This window comes from Thalia democratica, chromosome 4 (assembly GCF_965202585.1).
Source record: "Thalia democratica chromosome 4, ktThaDemo2.hap1.1, whole genome shotgun sequence".
In the NCBI taxonomy this organism is placed as follows: domain Eukaryota; kingdom Metazoa; phylum Chordata; class Thaliacea; order Salpida; family Salpidae; genus Thalia; species Thalia democratica.
Window position 1 is genome coordinate 8,491,413 of NC_139168.1, and position 21,135 is coordinate 8,512,547.

The 21,135-nt window shown below is 24.7% G+C and overlaps 1 protein-coding gene across 1 annotated transcript; it reads left to right on the forward strand.

Moving 5' to 3' along the window:
• The first annotated feature begins 14,210 nt into the window (after nucleotides 1-14,210).
• LOC145835031 (uncharacterized) lies at nucleotides 14,211-21,135 on the forward strand. Its single transcript, XM_082942560.1, has 6 exons — nucleotides 14,211-14,306; nucleotides 15,860-16,015; nucleotides 16,425-16,487; nucleotides 17,114-17,317; nucleotides 17,578-17,638; nucleotides 20,922-21,135. Exons 1-6 carry the CDS (start codon nucleotides 14,244-14,246, stop codon nucleotides 21,044-21,046), a joined length of 672 nt encoding a protein of 223 aa, XP_082798686.1. The 5' UTR covers nucleotides 14,211-14,243; the 3' UTR covers nucleotides 21,047-21,135.

A 21,135-nucleotide genomic window follows, 5' to 3' on the forward strand; every position in this document is an offset into this window, starting at 1 on the left:
TTTTATACGCTTATCATGACAGTTAATTTACTATATAACAAAATAACTATGTATTAAATCGAAATTAGATTTAAAAAGTTTTAAAATCATATCTGTATGCTAAGTAAATAAAAAAATATATACTAAAAACTGTCTAAACATTGGTATTGTTGCAGTTACAACCTTAGTTAAGATATTTAGACAATAATCAGTGTATAAAAAAAGTACATGCTTTATTTATATCATCTTGAAAATATTTAGCTCGTATATTTGATAATAAAATCAAGTGCCAATTAAAAAACATTAGCAATAAACTTAATATACATGTTACAGATTCAAGCTAGTAAACGAAAAGTCGATTCTTTAAAGTTTATGAATTAAATTATCTAATGATTGCAGCTAGCTTTTTTTATCAAGTAATTAGTTTAAATCTTTATAAATTTAAAAAACTTGGATTATTTTACAAAAAAAAATCACTTTTTTATATGTGTAAAATAAAGTTATTACATTTTTTGCTAGAACAATCTTAATTCAACTGTAAAAAGATTTCGATCTGAACAATTTATGAATGTTTAAAGTTTGCATCTTAAACAATACTTTTTGGAAAATATTTGGTTTCTTATTTATAAATTAAAGTAATTTAACACTAAAAACTACGTAAAAATGACTAATAAAAATTGTTTTTTAATGTTTTAATAACTAAAAAAATTATTTCATTTTAAAAAACAAATTGTGAGCTGTAGCTACAAAAAATAAGTTAATTTATTTCCAAGAAAAAAATATTTACAATACTTAAATCAAAACAAAACTACTCCGCACACATATATAAGCGTTTAAACAAATAAAACCTACGAACAAACTAAATTGAAAAAAGAAAAAAAAATTCACCAAATTTTTTCAATAAACCAACAAAAAATAAAAGCAAGTTCTTGAGCAATTGAGCAAATTTTACAAGGTATATTCAAATTAGCCCAGACAAAAGAGAAAAAAGCTTAAACTATGAGAGAACCAGTTTCTCTCGTATGAAAAGGAAATTTGCTGTTGGATGTGTTTTTATAGAAACTACTTTTATTTTTACCACGTTTTTTATTTCCTTTGGTCTTTTGTGAACCTTTAAAATGTTCAAAGTTTAAACGCTAGTATTTTAATAATTTTTTTTTTAAAGTTAGTGTAAAATTGTTATTATTTTTTAATTGTGAAGTACAACTAAGACTTTCAGTATGTGTCAAATGTGTTTAGGCATTTTAAACTTTTTTATCTCAAACATATACAATTTTGTAAAATTTTTAAAAGTTAATACTTACAAACAAATAGTTAAAAATATAAAAAATAAAGATTATTTTAATTATAAATTTTAAGCAAAGTATTATCTTTGAAGAATATGATAAAACTTTCACTTTTCAAACTTTACACGATGTAAAAACGTTCTCTCTGTTATAAATATTCTGTAACTAACTAAACAGTTTAAGCTCATCAATTTCATGTATGTGGTTATAAGTGTTTTAGATATTTACATTTTATTTAATTTTGTCGTAAAACTTAAACACATTGATAGACTACTTATTGGATTTTAAATAAAGTTGTGTCAGTTTTTAACTTTTTCTTGTTGCTGTATAATTATACTCACTTACGTATACTTGCTAATTTAAAAACATAGGGCCAAATGTAGTTCTATATTTTATTGAAAATTGGAAAATTGTGAAAATTATGTTTTTTGCTGAAAATCCAAATTTAACACCAGTTTCTCTTTCATCAGTCAGCTAGAAATTGTTAAACAGGGAATCTTATTACGAAAAGCCAAACTTTTTAACAAGCTAACAACTAAATAGGTTTGAAGAAGTCTACAAATTAATTTATGTTTTAAAAACAAAGCGGTCTCAAATATTTTAGCAAAAAGGATCACTGATAGACATACAAAACTTCGTTTAAAACTTTAACTTTAGAAAAAAGAACACAATGAGCTAGCTATATAAAAAATTAAATGTAAAAAAAAATAATTTAAAAATGACCATTATTTTAGGTCAAAAGAAAATTAAGATTTTTTTTGCAAATTACCCTTAATTTTTTATAAAGTTAAACAATGTTTACCTCTGAGTTTTATACAGCACACAAAGTCATAAATGTTTTGATTGTACTATAAAATTGTTGTTTTAGATTTTTTTAATTCATAGATAATGTTATATAACACTAAATAAAAGTTGAAATATTTTTTTTGAATATATTAGTAGTAAAAAGTTACAAAGAAAATTACTACATATGTTATAAAACTGTATGAAGCAAAGTGCTCAATACATAAGAGCTAAACTATTAAAGTATTCTTTTTTTAGCGATTGTCAACTCAAGCTTACGGCGTTTCACCTAAAAAGATTATAAGAGCTTTTGTATGTGACAATGAATTTATGTCACATTTATTGTCACTTACAAAAGCTCTGAAGATCCTTCTAGGTGAAACAGCGTAAGCTTAAGTTGACAATCGCTGAATAAAGAATACTTTAAAATGAAAAGTATTACAAATTTCTTTCACTATGATAATTAAACGACTGATAAAACTTGCTCACTGAAAATTGTTTAAAAAAACAAGTACAGAGTTGATTGACAAGTTTCTGTGAACTTGGTAATACTCTAATACATAATGAGAATGTTCAAGTAAAATTACCCGGATGTTTTGACACCTCACAAGTTGCTTTTCCAAAGCTTTCAAGCACAAAAAATCGAAAAAATATTCTTCTCTCGTCACAATGCAGTGCAACCTCTTCAAAACATTTTTTTATTTTTAAAGCATTTGCCTTACATTAAACAACTATTTTTATATTGTAACAGTATAGTGCAACCCATATACACGAATAATTTTCGCATCCGTATTATGACAACGGTTTGTGTTTAATAGGTGAACAAGCTCTCGAAGGCAAAATTAGATGTTAATTGGGGGAAGTGGAGTTTCTGAGTTTCTAGCAATTTACCTTTTTTTAATTGGCAGATACCAAGGGAGGCCCTTAGGGAGTACTTGAGGTTTTCTAAAGTCCATGCTACATCTGAAAAATTCGAGAAAAATCATTTAGATTATGTTCAGGTTAACAATATATTTTTTTTTTGTAATTTGAAACTGTGAGCTTGGTGATTACAATAAAAAAGTTAAAAGTAAACTTTAAAGGTCAAGTTGTTTTAAGTATCAAGTTTATAAAAAAAATAGTATTTTTTAGCTGTAAAGAAAGCATAAAACTGTTTTACTCTTTTGTGACTGAAGGCTTGGCTTTTGAAAAAAACTTTATTTTATTGTTCTATTAAGCAACTCTTATTATCCCAAAGTTACTGCTGCTTTTCTTTTAAAAATGCACAATCGAGTTTTCAAAAACAATGCTTTTAAAAAACGTAGAAGAAAATACTTTTATAGCTAAAAGTTATTATAGATTTTTATCAATTTTTTTATATTGAAGTTGATGCATATTTTTTTTAATAAAATAGTTTCTTACGAACTGTTGCTACTAATACAACAATTTAAACGTTTTTAATTTATGTTTTTTATTATTATAACACTGCTTTATATACTTGATTTGTGAGAAAACAGAACATTTACAGTAAATTTTGTTTGAATTTTATTCAAAAACAGTCAAAAAAAACGCCAAAACTAGTTTGATTTTAACTTTCAAGATATAATTACTTTATTGATAAACAGTTATAACAATCAATTATCCTAAAATTTATAAAAATTATAAAAGAGTTTAAAAGATAATAACTTAAACTTATTTTCAAACCTTTATTCCTAAAATAAACTGCCAAAAATACAGGATGTGTTGAAATAAAAACATTTACAGGAAAATTATAAAATAAATACATAAGTATTCACATAAAAAAAAACAGAACCTTTAAATTTAAAGTTATAATAAATGTTTATTTGTTTTACATTTTTACAAAAGTTTTAATAAACAGTTTATGTTTTTTCAAGGTAGCAAAATATTCGTTATTGAGTTTTCATTCTTGTTTAACGTTTTTCTAAACACACTAAACACGTTCCAACGTGCAAGCAAGATTCGAGTTTCGACATTGCAACAACAGTAATTAGCAATATTGCTCTGTAACAACAGTAATTAGCAATATTGCTCTGTAACAACTGCAATTAGCAATATTGCGCTGAAAATGCTGTAATTAGCAATATTGCTCTGCAACTGCTGTAATGACAGTGTGATTAAAATAGATTAATCACAAGACCGACCGGCTTGTTTTACCTTGGCAACAGAGTGCTTACGTTAGAATTTGTTGTTTTAGAGCATTTGTGTCAATCTGTCTCAATCAAGCTGTTGTGGCAGAGCATTGTCGTTAATCACGTCGGTTTAAAGTAATGTCGAAACTGCAATCTTGCTTGATTATTAGAACTGAAAATCTTTGAAATCGTTCAACATGAACGGTAATTGAAAAAAAAATTGTAATATTTAAATATTGAGAAAGAAATAATGTTTCTAACCCTTCATTACTATTTAAGTGAGCAAAAAAAAAGTAAATATTTTTCATGACTTTTAAAGTAAATGACTGTTATTGTACTTATACTTTTGACTACTTTTGTATTGAAATAATTAGTTTTTTTCTATAAATGGTTTTACTAAACTAACTATATTCAAGCAGCTGTTATGAGCTACAGTAAGGTTGCGTGTTGCTGTTTCCAAACGTTGTCGAAACTTCCATTTCGTTAAAACGCTGTAATGTATTTGCCGTTTTTTAAACAAATAAATTATTGAATTTTTAATGAAGATTAGTTTTCAAATTACGCGTTAGAAACGCGCTTTCCACGAAAATTAGATACAAAATTGTTTTTATCATTTGTTTTAAAACCTGCTTGAAAAAGATTTGAAATTGAAAAGCAAAGGCAGAATAGTACAAAATAATTTTATATGTTGAATCAAAAACATATTTTTAATGAAAAAATTTTTGTTTATTATTAGTTAATTTTATATTTTTTATCAATAAACAAAAAATCATTGCTAAAAAACACTATCAAATATACAAAAAATTTAAAGATAATTTTATACCTATTTTTTTTTCTTTTTAGAGTCACTAAAATTTTTGAATAAAGCTTAATTTTAAGCAATAACGATAGAAGTAAAACGATTGTGTTCATGAATTTCAACAAAACTTTACGGCAGTATAACGATGTTTTGAAACAGATATATTTAAATCTTCTAAAATAATTTACGTAAGTTCATATAACACATTACGAAATATTCAGAGTTTGGAAGCAAAAACAGTTAACTTTACAAGGTTACATACCGGATAAGCCTTAATTTGGTAAAATTGTTTTTGTTGGCAGCATCATCTACCTAATTGGTTTTAGTTTTAGTTGAAAACAGTAGTTGCTTGTTTTTTACTAAAAGCTACTTTTCTAAAAATTTTATAAAACCTACTGCATATAGCGTTCTTAGCTACTTCGAGTTAGCATAGTTTAACAAAGTAGTCTTGTCAAGCGGCTGACAAACAAAAGCAAGTGTTGCCTAGTTAACTTACGTTAAATTTAAATTTAAACAAACAAGGTATTTTAACAACGCAAAGATATTTCAAAAAGTTTTCATTAAACTGATAAAATTGTAACAAAACAAACCTTTTATAGCCTTATAATTGCGTTAGAAAGTAGTTAATCAATTAAAAAAAAAAGAAAAGCGGTAAGTTCAAAGTTTTCTTTATTTTGTTACAATTGTGTCAAATGAAAACCTGTTGAAATGTATTTGTTTTTGTTAAGAGATCTTGTTTGTTTTTGCTCAATTACAGTTGCAGACTAATGTTCAAAATATAGTTTAGAGTCAAAACAATTGGTTGAGGTTTTGGTCGCAAACAGCGTAGAAACACTTACTCGTTGCAATATGCATGGTTATTTTTTTACTTACACAGGTGTAAAATGTTGACAAATAATTATCTCAATTCTTTTAAAAACTCAAAAGTATGCTGTTTTAGGTAAAAAATTTATAATCTTCTTCATGAACGAACATTTGGAGCACTGCAAACTGAGCCATACCTTTGTTCATAGAAGAAAAAACAAAATATAATTGTCAAAGAAAGTAAATAAATGGTGGCGTTCGTATATGAATTTTTACACACAATTTAAAACACGACAATTAAATGATAAAGAACTCAAAAGCTATGATTGCTTTTTTTCAAATTTTAAGTACCTCAATTTTTTAGTAGGAAATTTCACATTTAAGTCATCACTATTTGTTATATGTAAAAACTAAATTTTTCTTTAGCTTTTTTTATTTTATTTTTTTGTTGTTTTATTTTATTTTTCACAAGCATCACCTGACTAGGTTTATAGTAAAAGTATTTTTAAAATATATCTTAGTTTAAATATGAGAATTATAATTGTATATTTATTTGACTAAGCATTTAAAACTACCAAAATTTAAAAACAAAAGAATTTGTATTATTTGTTATAAAAACTAAAATAGTTGTGTTTCTTTTTTTTTAAAGTTAAATCATTATCTGTAATTACATCGATATTTTTTTAAATTTCAAGTTAAAATACAATAAGTTAACTATAAGTAAAATAAAGTAGCATATTACAATTGTTTTAATTTTATAGAACCATTACAAAAATATTACTTAACTTAAACAGTCTATGCTTTAGAGATTCTATAAATTTTAATATGTCAAAGCTACATGTCACTTTGTAACTACAAAAGATTGTAAACTAAACTAAATATAAAATTTTCAAATTAACAACTAAAAAATCAAAGCATAATTGGTTTTGAAAGTTGTTTTTTACTTTTTATTGACAAACTAGATTAAAGCATCTCAGGTATTGTTTTTTGTACTTATACTAAATGTACCGTATTTCACATTTATTAGAATAAAATTTAAAAAAAAAAAACTTTTTTTTTAAATACTTGTTCACTGTAAGTAATCTTTAAAATAAGCATACTATAAGTAAACAGTTGCTTGAAACGTAGCAGCTAACCGCTGAAAACATTTATAAATTTATTTTTATCCAATTTGCATACTGTTTAAAGTCAACAGCCTTCCAATTGAACGCACATATGCTGTCAAACCACAAACTCAAAAGGTATTTCTTTATATAGAACGAAGTGTTGCGCTACGCTGGTGCAATATAAAATTTTCAGCTTTGTCATTCTACGTTTACAAAAGCCTTAAACAAATAGCTACTACGATCTTAATGAAACTGGATAAGTCTTAATTTCTTAGTCAAAGTTTTATTGATCATGTTAAAATGATTAGTAAGCTAACTTATATTTCTTGTTTTTGAAAAAGGCTCAAAATTAATAAATAAAGAGTTAATATTGTTTCATTAAACAGTTTTATTTTTAAATGCAGTACTTAGAAATAGATATGGATTTTTTATAATCTGTGCTACTAAGAAATGAAAAACTAAATTTTGAAAAATATTCTTAGTGTTTAATACTTTTTATTTTGCGTACTTTTTAGCATTCATGATGAAAGGAAACAAATATAATTAAAATAAAACAAACTTTTTGAGTTATCTTTATACATTTTTTACTTACCTAGAACAGCTATTTTAGAATATGTTAAACTTTTTACTGACAGGGGCCTAAAAAATTAAAATAGTAAAAAAAGCGTTTTAAGAAGCAGCAGTTATTAAAATTTTGTTTTACTTTTTTTACACTAATTTCTTTATCCCTATAACGAATTAAAATATTTTGAAACTTTATAGAAAAATTAAGTATATGAAACTTTTTTATGTGAAAATAATATTTGTTCTTAATTACTAGTTAACGCTTATGTTTTAAACAAAGGTTTTGTTATGATACAAACATATATATCTAAAATTCTTATTCAAATTACAATTTTTTGGAAGTTTTAATTTAATCAAAATCTTTATTGTATACACTTAACAAGTACTTTTTACAGTCTTAAATAAAAGTTGACCTCGCGGTTCTTTGTTTTCATTTTTATTTAAAAGGCTGTACTAATTTATGAAAATAGTCCAAACCTCTAAAAATTATAAACTTCATTTTTATTCTCTTATTAGAGTTTTTTATTTCACCACCCGGTGAAACCAAACCAGAGCTACCCCTTGAGACCAGCCAATGAAAAACACAAACAAGTTACTTGGTTGATACAAACTCCACTGTGGTTCATTTGCATACAGTTTTGCAGTCAAGAGCTGTTGCACTCGCTAAGTTGACCGAACATAGAACAACTATTTATATAGAAAAGTTTCACCTTGCCAATGCAATGGCTTTTTATGGCACGTGATGAGCCATTGCAGTAACTGATGAGGTATTAAAGAGTAGTGCAATGGTAAAACTCCTCATTATTTGTCATGATGGGTCCGTGAATAGGTATACTGAGATTTTAAATTAAAACTGTTTGAAATGTTAAAACGTTTAAAAAATTAAAGTACGAGAGTTTTATCGGCGATGTTTCTTTTTTACTTTCGTATAACCGACTGATGTAATGATGCCTTATTTACGTCAGTGTTTTGTTGAAACTTTAAGAACGTTAAATTAACATGATTGTTTCAAAAAGTTGACTCTAGTCATGAAAACATGATTCAAAAGTACAAACCAATTACTTGGTTGGTATAAACTCCACTGTGGTTCATTTGCATACAGTTTTGCAGTCAAGAGCTGTCGCACAGCTAAGTTAACCAAACAAACGACCAAACAAACGCAACTATATATATAAAAAAAGTTGCACTTTGCCGTCGCAATGGTATTTTATAATACGTGATCGAGAGTTTTAAATGAGTTACTGGTCAAGTATTAAAGAGCAGCGCGGTAGTAAAAGTCCTAATCACATGTTGTAGTATGTCATTGAATAGACTAATGGACTGAGTCTGTTTCGTAGTTCTGTTAATTTTACTTAGATAAAGTTTTCTTAATAACGTTAGTGTTGTGTTAGAATTGTAGAAAGTCTTGAAGTCTAGTGATTTTTTTAGTAGTTGTCTCTGGTTGTTGATTAATAATTGAATAACAGTTCAAAGTAGTTAATTTATTTTATTTTGAATATTATTTAAAAACACAAAATTACGAAAAGATATTGATTTTTCTACCTCCAATCACAACAATACAAAAAAAAACATGCTGCTTTCCATAAAAAGTTTAAAGCTACTTTACTTTTAGTTAGAAATTTCAGTATTTCATCTAGAGTATATATTTCTACTTAATTAGACGAGTTTTTTAGTTATTTTTGATAAGAACTAATACAATCTTCACAGTTATATATTTAATGGTATATTTAAGTTTAACTAATTAAAATAGATAACGTAATTAATTTTTAGTGTTGAAAGTAGTTATTTTCATTTGAAATGTAGCAAATCTTATTTTGGTAAAAAAATCTTCTTTAGAAAACTCATTTAAACAATTTAATCTAAAAAAACATTACATATCGAAGACATATCTAAAACGGTATTTTAGAACCAGAAAGTTATCCAAAATTTTATTGAAAAAAATCTATTGCTTGTTCATTTAAAAATTGATTGTCTATGATTTATTTCAAATAATAAAACCAATTGAAAACATTATTTAAGTAGTCTAACTGAATTAATGAAGTTATTAATCTTGCTTGTTTAGCTTAAAAACTGTTTGATACGTTTATATATATAAATACAAAACGACCTAAAATAAATAAAAATGTTTTATATCATATGCATTTGTTATGTTAGTAATTAGTAAATAAACAAAAAACTAACTTAGATTTTGTTTATTCAGTTTGCATTGTTATTAAAAATAGAATTTATAAATTAATAAACTGTTTAGACAGTATAAAGTAAAAGTTTAGACAATGTCTAAACTGTACTACTATTAAATTTAACGTTGTTTTTGCTAAAACGAACAATATTAGAACATGTTTAAAAGTTCAAATTAAAAACATTAAAACATAAAACTTTGAAACACCAAACTTTGTAACATTGTTTCAGAGTTTTTAAAATGTTAGAAAAATTTAGTTTACTTTGTGTTTTTTAATAAGCACATAAATTTTAACAATATGTCTTAAACTTTTCTTAACCTTGAATTTTTTAACTAAATAACATGATATTAACCTAGACAAAAACAATATTAAACGCAATTCATTCGGCTCCAGAAAAAGTTATAATTTATTTTTTATTATGTTTTATTGCGATATAAATACGTAAGAGACTCGAGTCTGAGTTTTAATTCGTGTAATAGTTTTTATTAGGTTATTTTTCATAAAATCATATTCTATGTAGTATTAAAGTTGTTATAGTGTATAATAAATATAAAGTAAAATTAGTTTGTTGTTCCTAAAACTAACTTTTATGCTTATAAGTTATAACAAAGCTATCACATTACCTATGACTCTAAAGTCTTATTATCATTTGAAAGATTTTATAAAGACGTTGTTCATTAGGTTCTTCGTAACTATTTTCAGTTAAAAACAGACAAGATCTATTAATCGAAATTTTATTTACAAAACTCAGTTTCACCCTTTAGGGATCTTCAGTTACAATTTAAATCTGAAAATAAAAGTAAAATAAAACATGGAAGATACTAAAAAGTAAAACAAAACAAGTAAAATAGAATTTGTAACTTATGATGTTTAGAAAGTTTCGAGTCTTAAACATTAAAATTGTATGTATTAGAATTACTTAATAAATTGAAAAATTAATCTTAGGTATTGAAAATAAAACTACTAAATTAAAAAAATACAATCAGCTTAAAGTAAGTAAATAAACTAAATGATTTACATATTACCATGAATAAAGGGATTTGAATTGAAAATATAAGTTGATAAACTACTAGCTAGCTTGAGCTAAATTATACTAATTTAAAATTGCATTGATTTTTTTTTAGAATAACATCGCTTCTATTATTATTACGTAACTAATGTATACTTTGAACTAAGTCAATGTTATAAATTAGTTTTTATAGTTTAAAGCTGGAGTTAATTTCTAAATTATTTAAAAGTCATTAATTATAAATGTCATTTTATTTACTTAAATTTATTTTAACTTGTTAGTACAAAACGTTTTTAGTCCCTTTAAAATAATTCAAAAAAAAACTCAAGCTTTAAACTATAAAAACTAAATTATAACATTAACTTAGTTCAAAGTATACATTAGTTACATTATAATAATAGAAGCGATGTTATTGTAAAAAAAAATTCATTGTAATTTTAGTTTAGTATAATTTAGCTCAAGCTAGCTAGTAGTTTATCAACTTATATATTCAATTCAAATCTCTTAATTCATGGTAATATGTAGGTCATTTAGTTTATTTATTAATTTTAAGCTGATTGTATTTTTTTAATTTAGTAGTTTTATGGTCAATACCTAAGTTAAAGTTTTCAATTTATTAAGTAATTCTAGTACATACAATTTTAATGTTTAAGACTCGAAACTTTCTAAACATCATAAGTTACAAATTCTATTTTACTTGTTTTGTTTTAGTTTTTAGTATCATTCATGTTTTGTTTTACTTTTATTTTTCAGATTTAAACTGTAACTAAAGATTCCTTAAAGGGTAAAACTGAGTTTTGCAAATAAAATTTTGATTAATTAACGATAAATTAATTAATAAATATTTGTCTCTTTATTTTCAAATAAGTTGAGAAATGTTTTTGTTCAATTTAGAACCTTAAATTTAAATCTAAGTTAAAAAACAGAAATTAAAACAAAATTAGTCTGGTATGATTACATCACAATTACTTACAAGAAAGCATTTAAGAAAACCAAAAAAAAGTTCTTATTAATTATATTCAAATTTCAAATTAAAAGAAAAATAAAACGTTTAAACTTTGAACATCTAAACAGCTCGCAAAAAACCAATGGAAAAACGTAATAAATTTAGTAAGCAAATTCTGTAAAATTACAGCCCACAGCAATTTTCTTTTTCATACGAGAGAAGCTGGTTCTCTCACTTTCTCAACTTTTTTCTTCTTTGTCTGGACTAATTTGCATATACCTTGACAAATTTGCTCAATCGCTACGCGAACTAGCGTTATTTGTTGTTGTTTTGTTCAAAGAAGTTTGTTTTTGTTTGCTTTTGTTTTCAAGATCTAAATCGTTTCTGGTTTTATTTATTTCAGCGCTTATATATTTTTTTTTTCATTTATATGTTCTGGAAAAATAGTACTTAAACTACATATGATTATTTGTACTAGCTATAGTTTACAGTTTTTATTAACTTTATACGTAAAGTTGTTATAAGATTGCAATAAGATATGTTTTATATTTATGTGCGTTAAGCTTAATTAAAAAACAGTTGTAAAAAAAATAAAGAGTGTTTATCAAAAGTTTAAGTTGTTAAAAATAGGCAAAACTTTATTAAATGTAAAACTGAAGTATATTACTTGTTTACAAAAGTAAAAATTAGTATTTTTTTTCTAAAATCATAAAAAACTTAAAATAAATTTGTTAAAAACTTAACAATAGCACATATTTTTAAAGACAAAATAAGCAAAGACATGTAAGATTAATTTATTTTAACTATACATAATTTTTCTAAAAAATAAAAGTTGTAGTGCTTTATTGTTAATTCATAAACAACTGTTTTTATTTTATGACACATAAAGAATTTATGTGTTAAGGCATAAATTTGGTAGTTTTGAATTTAAAAGTTAAAAATTAATTTCTTTCAAATAACTAAAACCTTTTGTAAAACATATTTTATTTGATTAACTTAACGTAGAGAAAATAATGTATATCTGAGAAAATGTTTGTTGATTTGTAGTTTAATAAATATAAAATGTTATTGCATTTTTAACAGAGGTTCGTTTTAGAAATACACAATTTATGTTTTGTAGTTTTACGTCATATATTTATAACAGTTGTCTCATAAAAACTTTAAAAGTTTTTCATCGATCCTTAAAAGTAAAGTATAGTTAGAATTTTGTACAGTTTTTCAAGCATACCTAAAGTAATTAAAAGGAGAAAAACAATTTTTTTAAACAAGTATTTATGATAACTTAATTGGAGTTTAATTTGATTTCCACTTATCAAATTTTTGATTATACTTTATCCAGATTCTACTCTACTGTTGTTATCAAATTCTAAAATTACTTAACTGTTTTCTAAATTGTGTGTTAATTATTACAAAAACTGAAATGCTAATTTTTAACTAGTCAAAAGTACAAAAGTAAGTACAGAACAAAAACTCTACAATATTTTCGGTTCTAAAAAAATTACATGTTTACATTTAACAACTTCAGAAGTTTTATGAAAACATTCAGAAGAATTTGTAAAATTACTAAACCTGTCTTAAACATAATAACGTGTACTCTTCATTTACCTCGTATTTTTTTCTCATTTTTTTCAGCGCAAGATATATACTGACTAAAACTATTTTGAATACAACTGTAGGCAGATGACTAACAAAGGCACTTATATTTTCATTGTGCGTGTTTACTTTTTTATAGAAAAAAGTGAGGAGTTGCTTTTTTAAAGATAATTTCTTTAGTTGATCATCATCTTATAAAGTAGTATAGTAGATAAGTAATTTTCTCGAATAAAATACAGTTTTATATTATGTTTTAGTTTTAATCTATGTGATAGTTTTTTGTTTGTTTCTAGTGAAACTGACAACATACTTAGATTTCTCGTATTAAAAGAGTTATTTAACTTTGTTTTCTACGTTAAAGTTACATTACTTTAGAAAATCTAAAATAAAAAGTTTTTTAGTATAATGATCAAGTGAAATTGATACCTTTCTGCACTATCAAACTTGTTATTTGTGTCAAATGTTAATAATAAAGCAAAGTTTAGTTATATTACTTTGATTATAGTTACTACACTATCAGTTTGTAGTTACAAAAGATGAAAAAATAAAACTTTCTATAAAGGTTAAAAAAAGCTAGACGTTTTGCAAATTAAATCTATAAATAATTATTATCAATTACAAAATAAATAGTTTAAGCACCATTTACTTGTTTCAGGCTGTTATAAAGTTTCGTTAACATTTTTTAGCTTTTACCAAGTTTCAATAAATTAATAATTGTATAAGTTATAACACTTTTCTATGTTTTCATTAAAAATTTTTAAAATTTAACAAAATCTTATTTGTTTTTGAAGTTTTTTTTTATCTAACATTTATATAAGTTTAGTCTTTTGAAGAAAACTGTTATATAAAAACAATGTTTTTAGTTATTTTAAAAGTTTATGTTTTAGCATACAGGCTTAATTTTATAATTACGCTTAACAAATTAGTTATAGAGTTTAATTTAACATGCATTTAAATATATTAAAGTTAGTTTTTTAAGTTAAGCATAAAAACAGTGGTTAAGACTAAAAGAATATTAAAAACAGCTATAAAGTAAAATTAATTAATCAAAAATATATTAAAACAATGGTTCACTCTCAAAACAGAATTTTTCGATTCAATTACCAAATGTTTCTTAAAGACTTTGGAGTAAGTGTTTTTTTTACTCAATAAACTTTTATTCTATTTTATACAAAATTTTATTAAAAATTTAAGTTGAACTTAAATAACTATGTTGCAACTAAACATTTTTAACAAAAATCAATTCAAACTAAAAGTTTATCAATAATATGTAATGTGCGAGATGAAATAAAAAAATTCAATTTTCAATACAAACTCTTTTTGTTTAACTTAAATAGAGCGTTACAGCTTTTATATTATTTTATTAGGTTATAAGCTCATAAATTTTATTATTAATTATTTTCCTCTTATTTGTGATAAATAAATAAATAGCTGAAACTACCATTCACTAAGTATGATATTTAAAAGATACAGCTTAAAAAATTGACAAATCATTTTATATATGTTTTACGAAAAATTTAATGAAAAATATTGAATTTTAAGTTTTTAACAATTCACATAAAGTTAGAGATTAAGAAAAGTTAAATATACGCAAACTCATTTACAAATAAAAAACACCTTATAGTACCCATGTATCTTTTACTTTTTTAATAAACTTCCAACACACATGTTTTAAAATAGCAATTTTACATTTTAAATGTGTGTATGACACTTTATAGCCAGTTTTAATTGTAAAAATAGTAAATTGCAATTATAATTGTTTATAAACTTTGGACGAGTAATTTTTTTCTCAGTTTTTTTAAAACCAACAACATACAAACAGAACATACAGAAAAGCTTTTGACTCTTGTTTCTATTCTTTGGATTTATTTTACAACCATAAACATTTGTTTAGTACTTTAAACTGATTAAACATCAACTTTTAGTTTTTGAACTAAACCAAGCAAGTTTTTCACAATGAAAAGTGTATTAATTAAAAAACAAATCGATAAAATGAAAAATGAATATATAACCAATTACAAATAAAACTTCATCTTACCGTAAAGCGATTTAAAACAGTTGTTTTATGTAGATTGAAAAAACCCACAGAGCAAAAGTTTGTTTTGTAATTCAACTGATTGAATAAAAAAAATGCCTTTATGACCTTGAGTTAAAACTAAAACCTATAAGTGATGCTTTTACAACAAACAAACAGTGTGAAATTAAAGCTTCTCGCTTAAATTCAACATAAACAGAAAATTAAACCTTTTTAAACCTTCGCTTATCGCGTCAGCTAACAAAAACTCTGGTTTCACCTTCAACTTCGACCAAACTCATTTTGAATTTTTCAAAATGACTATGTTTTGCAAAATTTAAATGTTTATTTAAAGCTTTTTATGTATGTGACATACAAACCACGAGTTTATCACTGGTGAGCGTTTAAAAAAATATTTCGTTCAATTGTTAATATTTTATAAATTAATAAAAACACATACTTTTATACCACGCCATTGAACCGTAGTTTAAATTTAATCATTAGTTATCGCGTTAGTCTTAAAAAGTAAAGTGAATACTTTTGATCTTACTTAAATGTTATTTAACCGCAGTTTGCATCTTTCAAACTGACCAAAGTTTTTATAATTTTTTAATTTTACACTTTTCTAAACGAGATTTACAATAAATTAAATCATTTGTTTTACCAGGCCGTGTCGTCTGTACTATCAGCTGTGAACCTAGCTGCTTCAGGGTACCAAGTTTTCAATATTTATCAAAACAACATCCTCAGAGAAGACCTCGTCAAGAAAATAAACACGACCTCTGTCTTCTTCATTTTGATCGGAGCGGCTCTGAGCAGTATTGTGAGTTTTACTGGTTTCATCAATTCACTATAGTTTGGTTTTGACGTTTTTTAATTAAGAGTTTATTATTTTAGTGTATGTTGTACATGATTTTTACTAAATTTAAGTTGAGTTTCTGGTAATTGATGAACAAGATATAAAAGTATTTTTTACTTTTGGTAAATATTGTTGAAAGTTATAAGACTTTTTTTTATAACATAAACTGCTCTTTACAGAGCTTAAACTTAAAATTTCACAAAGCTAGAAGACATCTTAAAATATACTTGATTACATAACACAAATCTAACAATAAAATTTTAATTCACTTGTTTAAAATTTAACAGAGAATAAATACTTTAGGTATTATTACTAAGCATTTTGTCTTATCTTTAAGTTCTGAAAAAAAAAACGTATGAACATTTCTCAACAGATACTAATAACTTCAGTTTGGGCAATCGACTTGGACCCTAAACCGCAAAGAGCAAGAAAAAATGTTTGTTTTTTTTACTTGAAAATTTAAATTAAAAATAAAATGGAAATTTAAAAGTTTATTTTTATAAACAACTAAAGCTAAAATTTGTTTGTCTAGCTAAAAACTTTAATTATTAACTTGGCTTAATAAAATGTTTTTATATACATACTTCATGTAATGTAACCGCAGCATTTAAAAATGTTGATTGAAAGATAGTAGTTAATAAATTAAGTTTTTAATAGGACTAAAAACTAACCCAAAGTATTTTATCGAAGTAATCTAATTAAACTAAAGAACTTAATTAATCTAAACTTTTGTTAAAAATACTTTTATATTTTAGATTAGTTTATTTTTTTTTAGCTTTACCTTTCTTTTAAATATATAAAAGTATAAACTCTAGACTTTTGACTTTATACTCTAAGTGCAGTTTACACTAATAAAACTATAAAAGATACTTTTTATTTAAAATACCTTTAGTTAATTATAATCTTCTCTTATTAAATACTTATAAATTAAATAATGATCACTGTTAATTAATTACAGATTTGCATGTCAGTATTTATTTAATATATAAAATTGTTGTTTAAAGGATATTTATTTAACACGGTTGTTTTAATTCATTTGAGATAATTTATTTTTATTCACAGCTGAACAACTATTGTTTCCTCACTTGCACACTGACGACACTTCAACTGATGGTGCACACGTTCGATTGCCTACTGATTTCCTTCAAACCCTACACTTTCTACACGTCCCTTCTCACCGTTTTGATAAGTTACGTCATCGTGATGAGGTATCACGTCATGAACGGTGACGTCAAAAATCCTCGTGGAACGGAAGTTCCCTTTCGTGTGAGTTGTCAATTTGTTGTTTTTAATTTTTATGTTAATAAAATTTTGTAACTTCCCATATATTTTATACTTTAAAGTTTAAATTAGCCAAACTTACGCATTTTCATAGAACAAAATATATAAATCATTTTTAAGCTGCAATTTATTACATTAAAAATTCTATTCACAAAAACTTTTTAAAAAAATTGTTTTTTTCGAAAGACTTACATTTTACAAACTTTTTGTTTTTTTTGTTTACTTTTTCAATTTTTGATATACAGTCGTCAAGATATATTTACATGAGTCGAAGTTGTTTGTATCCAGACGTTGAAGAATTATTAGGTTTGTTAATACTTTGTTGGTTGTAATAAATTATAAAGGTATACTTTAAAGTTTTTTTTTATGTTTATTATTGCTTTTACAACCATTCTATTACCGTTAAATTAAAAGATGAAAATTGGTTGGAGAAATAACTTGTCTTAATTGATGTTATTTTAAGTAAAAACTTTAAAAAGCATTATCTGTTATTTTTGTAATACACTTTTTATTCCTTTCTATACAAAATGAAAAATAAAACTAAAACTTACAATTCACTTTAACAAAAATCGTTTTATAATTCAACGTTTTTAATTTATATTTTTTGTTTTTGTTGTAGTTTATCACGTATTTTTTTTTTGCAATACAAAAGACTTAATAATTCATAGTTAGTTATATACTTTTATTGTTCTAATATAGTGTTTTATTCTCTCTTGCATAAACTCGTAAAACAGTTAAGTATGTTTGACCGACTTAACAAACAATACGATAAACTTACTTGCTTCTACGCATGACTGCTTTAGAACTGGGTTCACGCGAACCCAATTGAGTTTTATTTTGTCGTTAAAGCTGTGTAAAAACCTTTCTGCAAATTATATTTTCCCATTCACAACTTCAATTCAAACTTCAGTTTGTTCAAATAAAACTTCAAGCTGTTTATAAACCAAGTTCACTGTTTTTGTTGCCTAAGCTCGTGGAATAGTAAAGTTTGTTTAACCTACTTTCATACAAAACGATCAATTGCGCTTTTTATGACTCAAACTGGGTTCACACAACTTACTTACTTTTTGACGTGGTGAACTTGAGTTCGTTTGACAACCTATATGCAAATTTTCTTTCCTCATTCACGACTTCAATTCCTTTATGACATCATACTTTTGAAATGTCAAACACTATTTTTGTTTTGCTTACATGAGCTCGGGAAATAGTCAAGTGTATTTTATGACGCTTTATACAATACGATCAATTAAAACATCTTTAAAAAAAAATATGAGTTTATTTGTTTTTACTTGTTAAAGGTTTATACTAGAGTTCTCACAAACCCGCTTTACTGTTAATTGTTTGAATTTTAGTTTGAAATGTGGTTTTATGAAAAATTAACTAGTAAATGATTTATAGATGTGTACCCAACTTCACGGTGTTTATTCACGACTTCTCTACTTAATTTTAAATTTTAAATAAAAGTTTTAATTTAAACGTTTTGTTGTGAAAATACTTGATTATAATTACAGTTGCTGTTTTATCAGTTTTATAGAAAATAATATTAAAATCATATACAGTAGTTGTCATTAAATTCGTTTTCTAGCTATATCTAAAAAAATTTATTTAAGTTTTCAAGCAATAATCTCATTGTTTATTTCAGCTTATAAAATGAGTTTATAATAAGATGAACTTAAGTTTAAATGCTTAGCAACAAACATTGTACAGTATAAGTTTCTAATTCTTAAATGAAATTAAAATAGTTTTCAGCTAAGATTTTAAATTCAAAACTTCCAATATATGTTTCAGTTCATAGTTAAATATAGTTTAACTTTTAACCAGGTTTTTGAAAATAGTTCTTTTGAACAACGTTTCTTTTTAGTTTTTTCAAAGCTTTACTGAAATGTATATAAAAGTTCAAGTTTAAAAGTAGACTTTACAGAATGCGTTCTTTAAGGCATTTGCACCTCTGAATTAATTTTGTTGTAATTTTTACGGTAAATTTTCTTTTTTTTTTTAATTATAAACGACAACAATAACTTTTTTTATTGTTAGTTTATGGTTTTTATTTTTTGTAAAAAAGCAACTTTTTGATGTTGCTGACAGTTGCAACGACACAATACGCGTCAGTTATAAAGACATATATCTATAAACAGTAATAAAAAAAAGAGGATTACTATAATTGATCGAATGGATATGGTTGTAGTATGTATTATACCTACGGTATAAAAGTTTCTTGAAAATTTTTGTAGTTATTTATGCATGTTGTGTCGTATTAGAAAATTTATGTAGTTTCGGTCATACAAATTTAAATGTACTCTTGTACAAGTAAGTTTTCTATTGCTTGTTTCATTTTCTTTTTGTAGTTTCCTTTTATGTTTGTTATTGTTTTTAACTTTTCTGAAGTACACAAATTGAGTGTGCTTGGTTTTAATTACAGTTCCTTTTTTAGTCATTATGTTAAAAAACACTTTATACCATATACAGTATTTGTTACTAAACTTGTTATTTTACTTATATCTATTTTTTTTTCAAGCAATAACCTTTATGTTTTGTACAGCTTAGAAAATTAAGTTTGTGATAAGACGAACTTAAGTTTAAATGTTTAGCAAAAAACATTCTACTGTAAAAGCTTCTGATTGTGAATTTAAACAACTTTCAGCCAATTATGCTGATACAAAGTTTAAAATATTATGTTTCATTTCATAGTTAAACTATGGCTTAATACTTAACCGAGCATAGTTAATACAACAGTTTTGTTATATTGTGTATTAATTCCACACTTTAAAATTTAATTGGAAAAGTTTTGTAATTATTTACATGTGTACATATTGTGTCATATTAGAAAAAAATTATTTAATTTTGGATGGTCCAATATAAAAATACTATTGCACAAATAATATTTTGTTTTGTATTGTTTGATTCTTATTCTTAGTTTAGTTTCTTGTTATTTTTACTTATCGATTTTTAATATTTTAAAGTTCATAATTTGAATGTGAATGTTTTTTACCTTACTTTTCTTTTGTTTAGTGATAGTTCTTTTGTAGTTTTATCAACTTTGTATTATTTTAAGCTGCAAAAGCTATACTTTTTGTTAGCAAAATTCATTTCTGCAAAACATTTCTGTTCTCAATTTTAACTTTTTTGTACCCTTAACTTCCCATATACTCAATATGATATTTTGTACTAAGCCCCTCCAGATTATTGTTAAAACCTGCTTTGTCGTTCCGGTATCTAATTTTGAATGTTGTACCTGCAGAGCCCACGTAATTTTTTGTTGTATTTCTTGCGGCTTGATAGTTGAAATTGCTTGCTAAGCAGTTGTTGTTTAATAGGTGTATTTCGTTCCTAAAAGTTGATCTTTATAAATTTAAGTTACTAAATGAAGGTGAATAGACGTAGAAGTTACTTTTAAATTATTATTGTTTTAAGCTAAATAAATAAATAACCATTAAACTAGAAATGAAAAATATTATTTAGCTGCTAAAGTCAAAATAACGTGAAAGATATTTAAAATTCTATACTTAAAAATGTTTACTGGTGTTTAATCAAGTCATAAAAATTACAACTTATATTATTAAACTAGTTTGCATTTCTCAAATTTACACAGATTTAGTCAGAAGCAGTCGAGAAGATAGTATCCCGACTTACGAAGATCTGATCCTTCAAGATCTTAGCAAGAAGGTAGAAGAAGATGAGGAACTTCCTCCACCGAAATACGAAGACATAGTTTGAATGTCGAATGTTTGAATAATCTACAGAAGGAAGTAAAACAGTTTGAGTAACAAATACTGTGTAACATGTTAATTAGTGTAACATTTAAA

Excerpts from the sequence above, each read along its gene's own strand:
- LOC145835031 (XM_082942560.1), top strand. The coding sequence starts at position 14,244 with ATGGTTCACTCTCAAAACAGAATTTTTCGATTCAATTACCAAATGTTT. Across the intron at positions 17,318-17,577 it reads GAACGGAAGTTCCCTTTCGT|TCGTCAAGATATATTTACAT; the intron begins GTGAGTTGTCAA and ends TTTGATATACAG. Across the intron at positions 17,639-20,921 it reads AGACGTTGAAGAATTATTAG|ATTTAGTCAGAAGCAGTCGA; the intron begins GTTTGTTAATAC and ends AAATTTACACAG.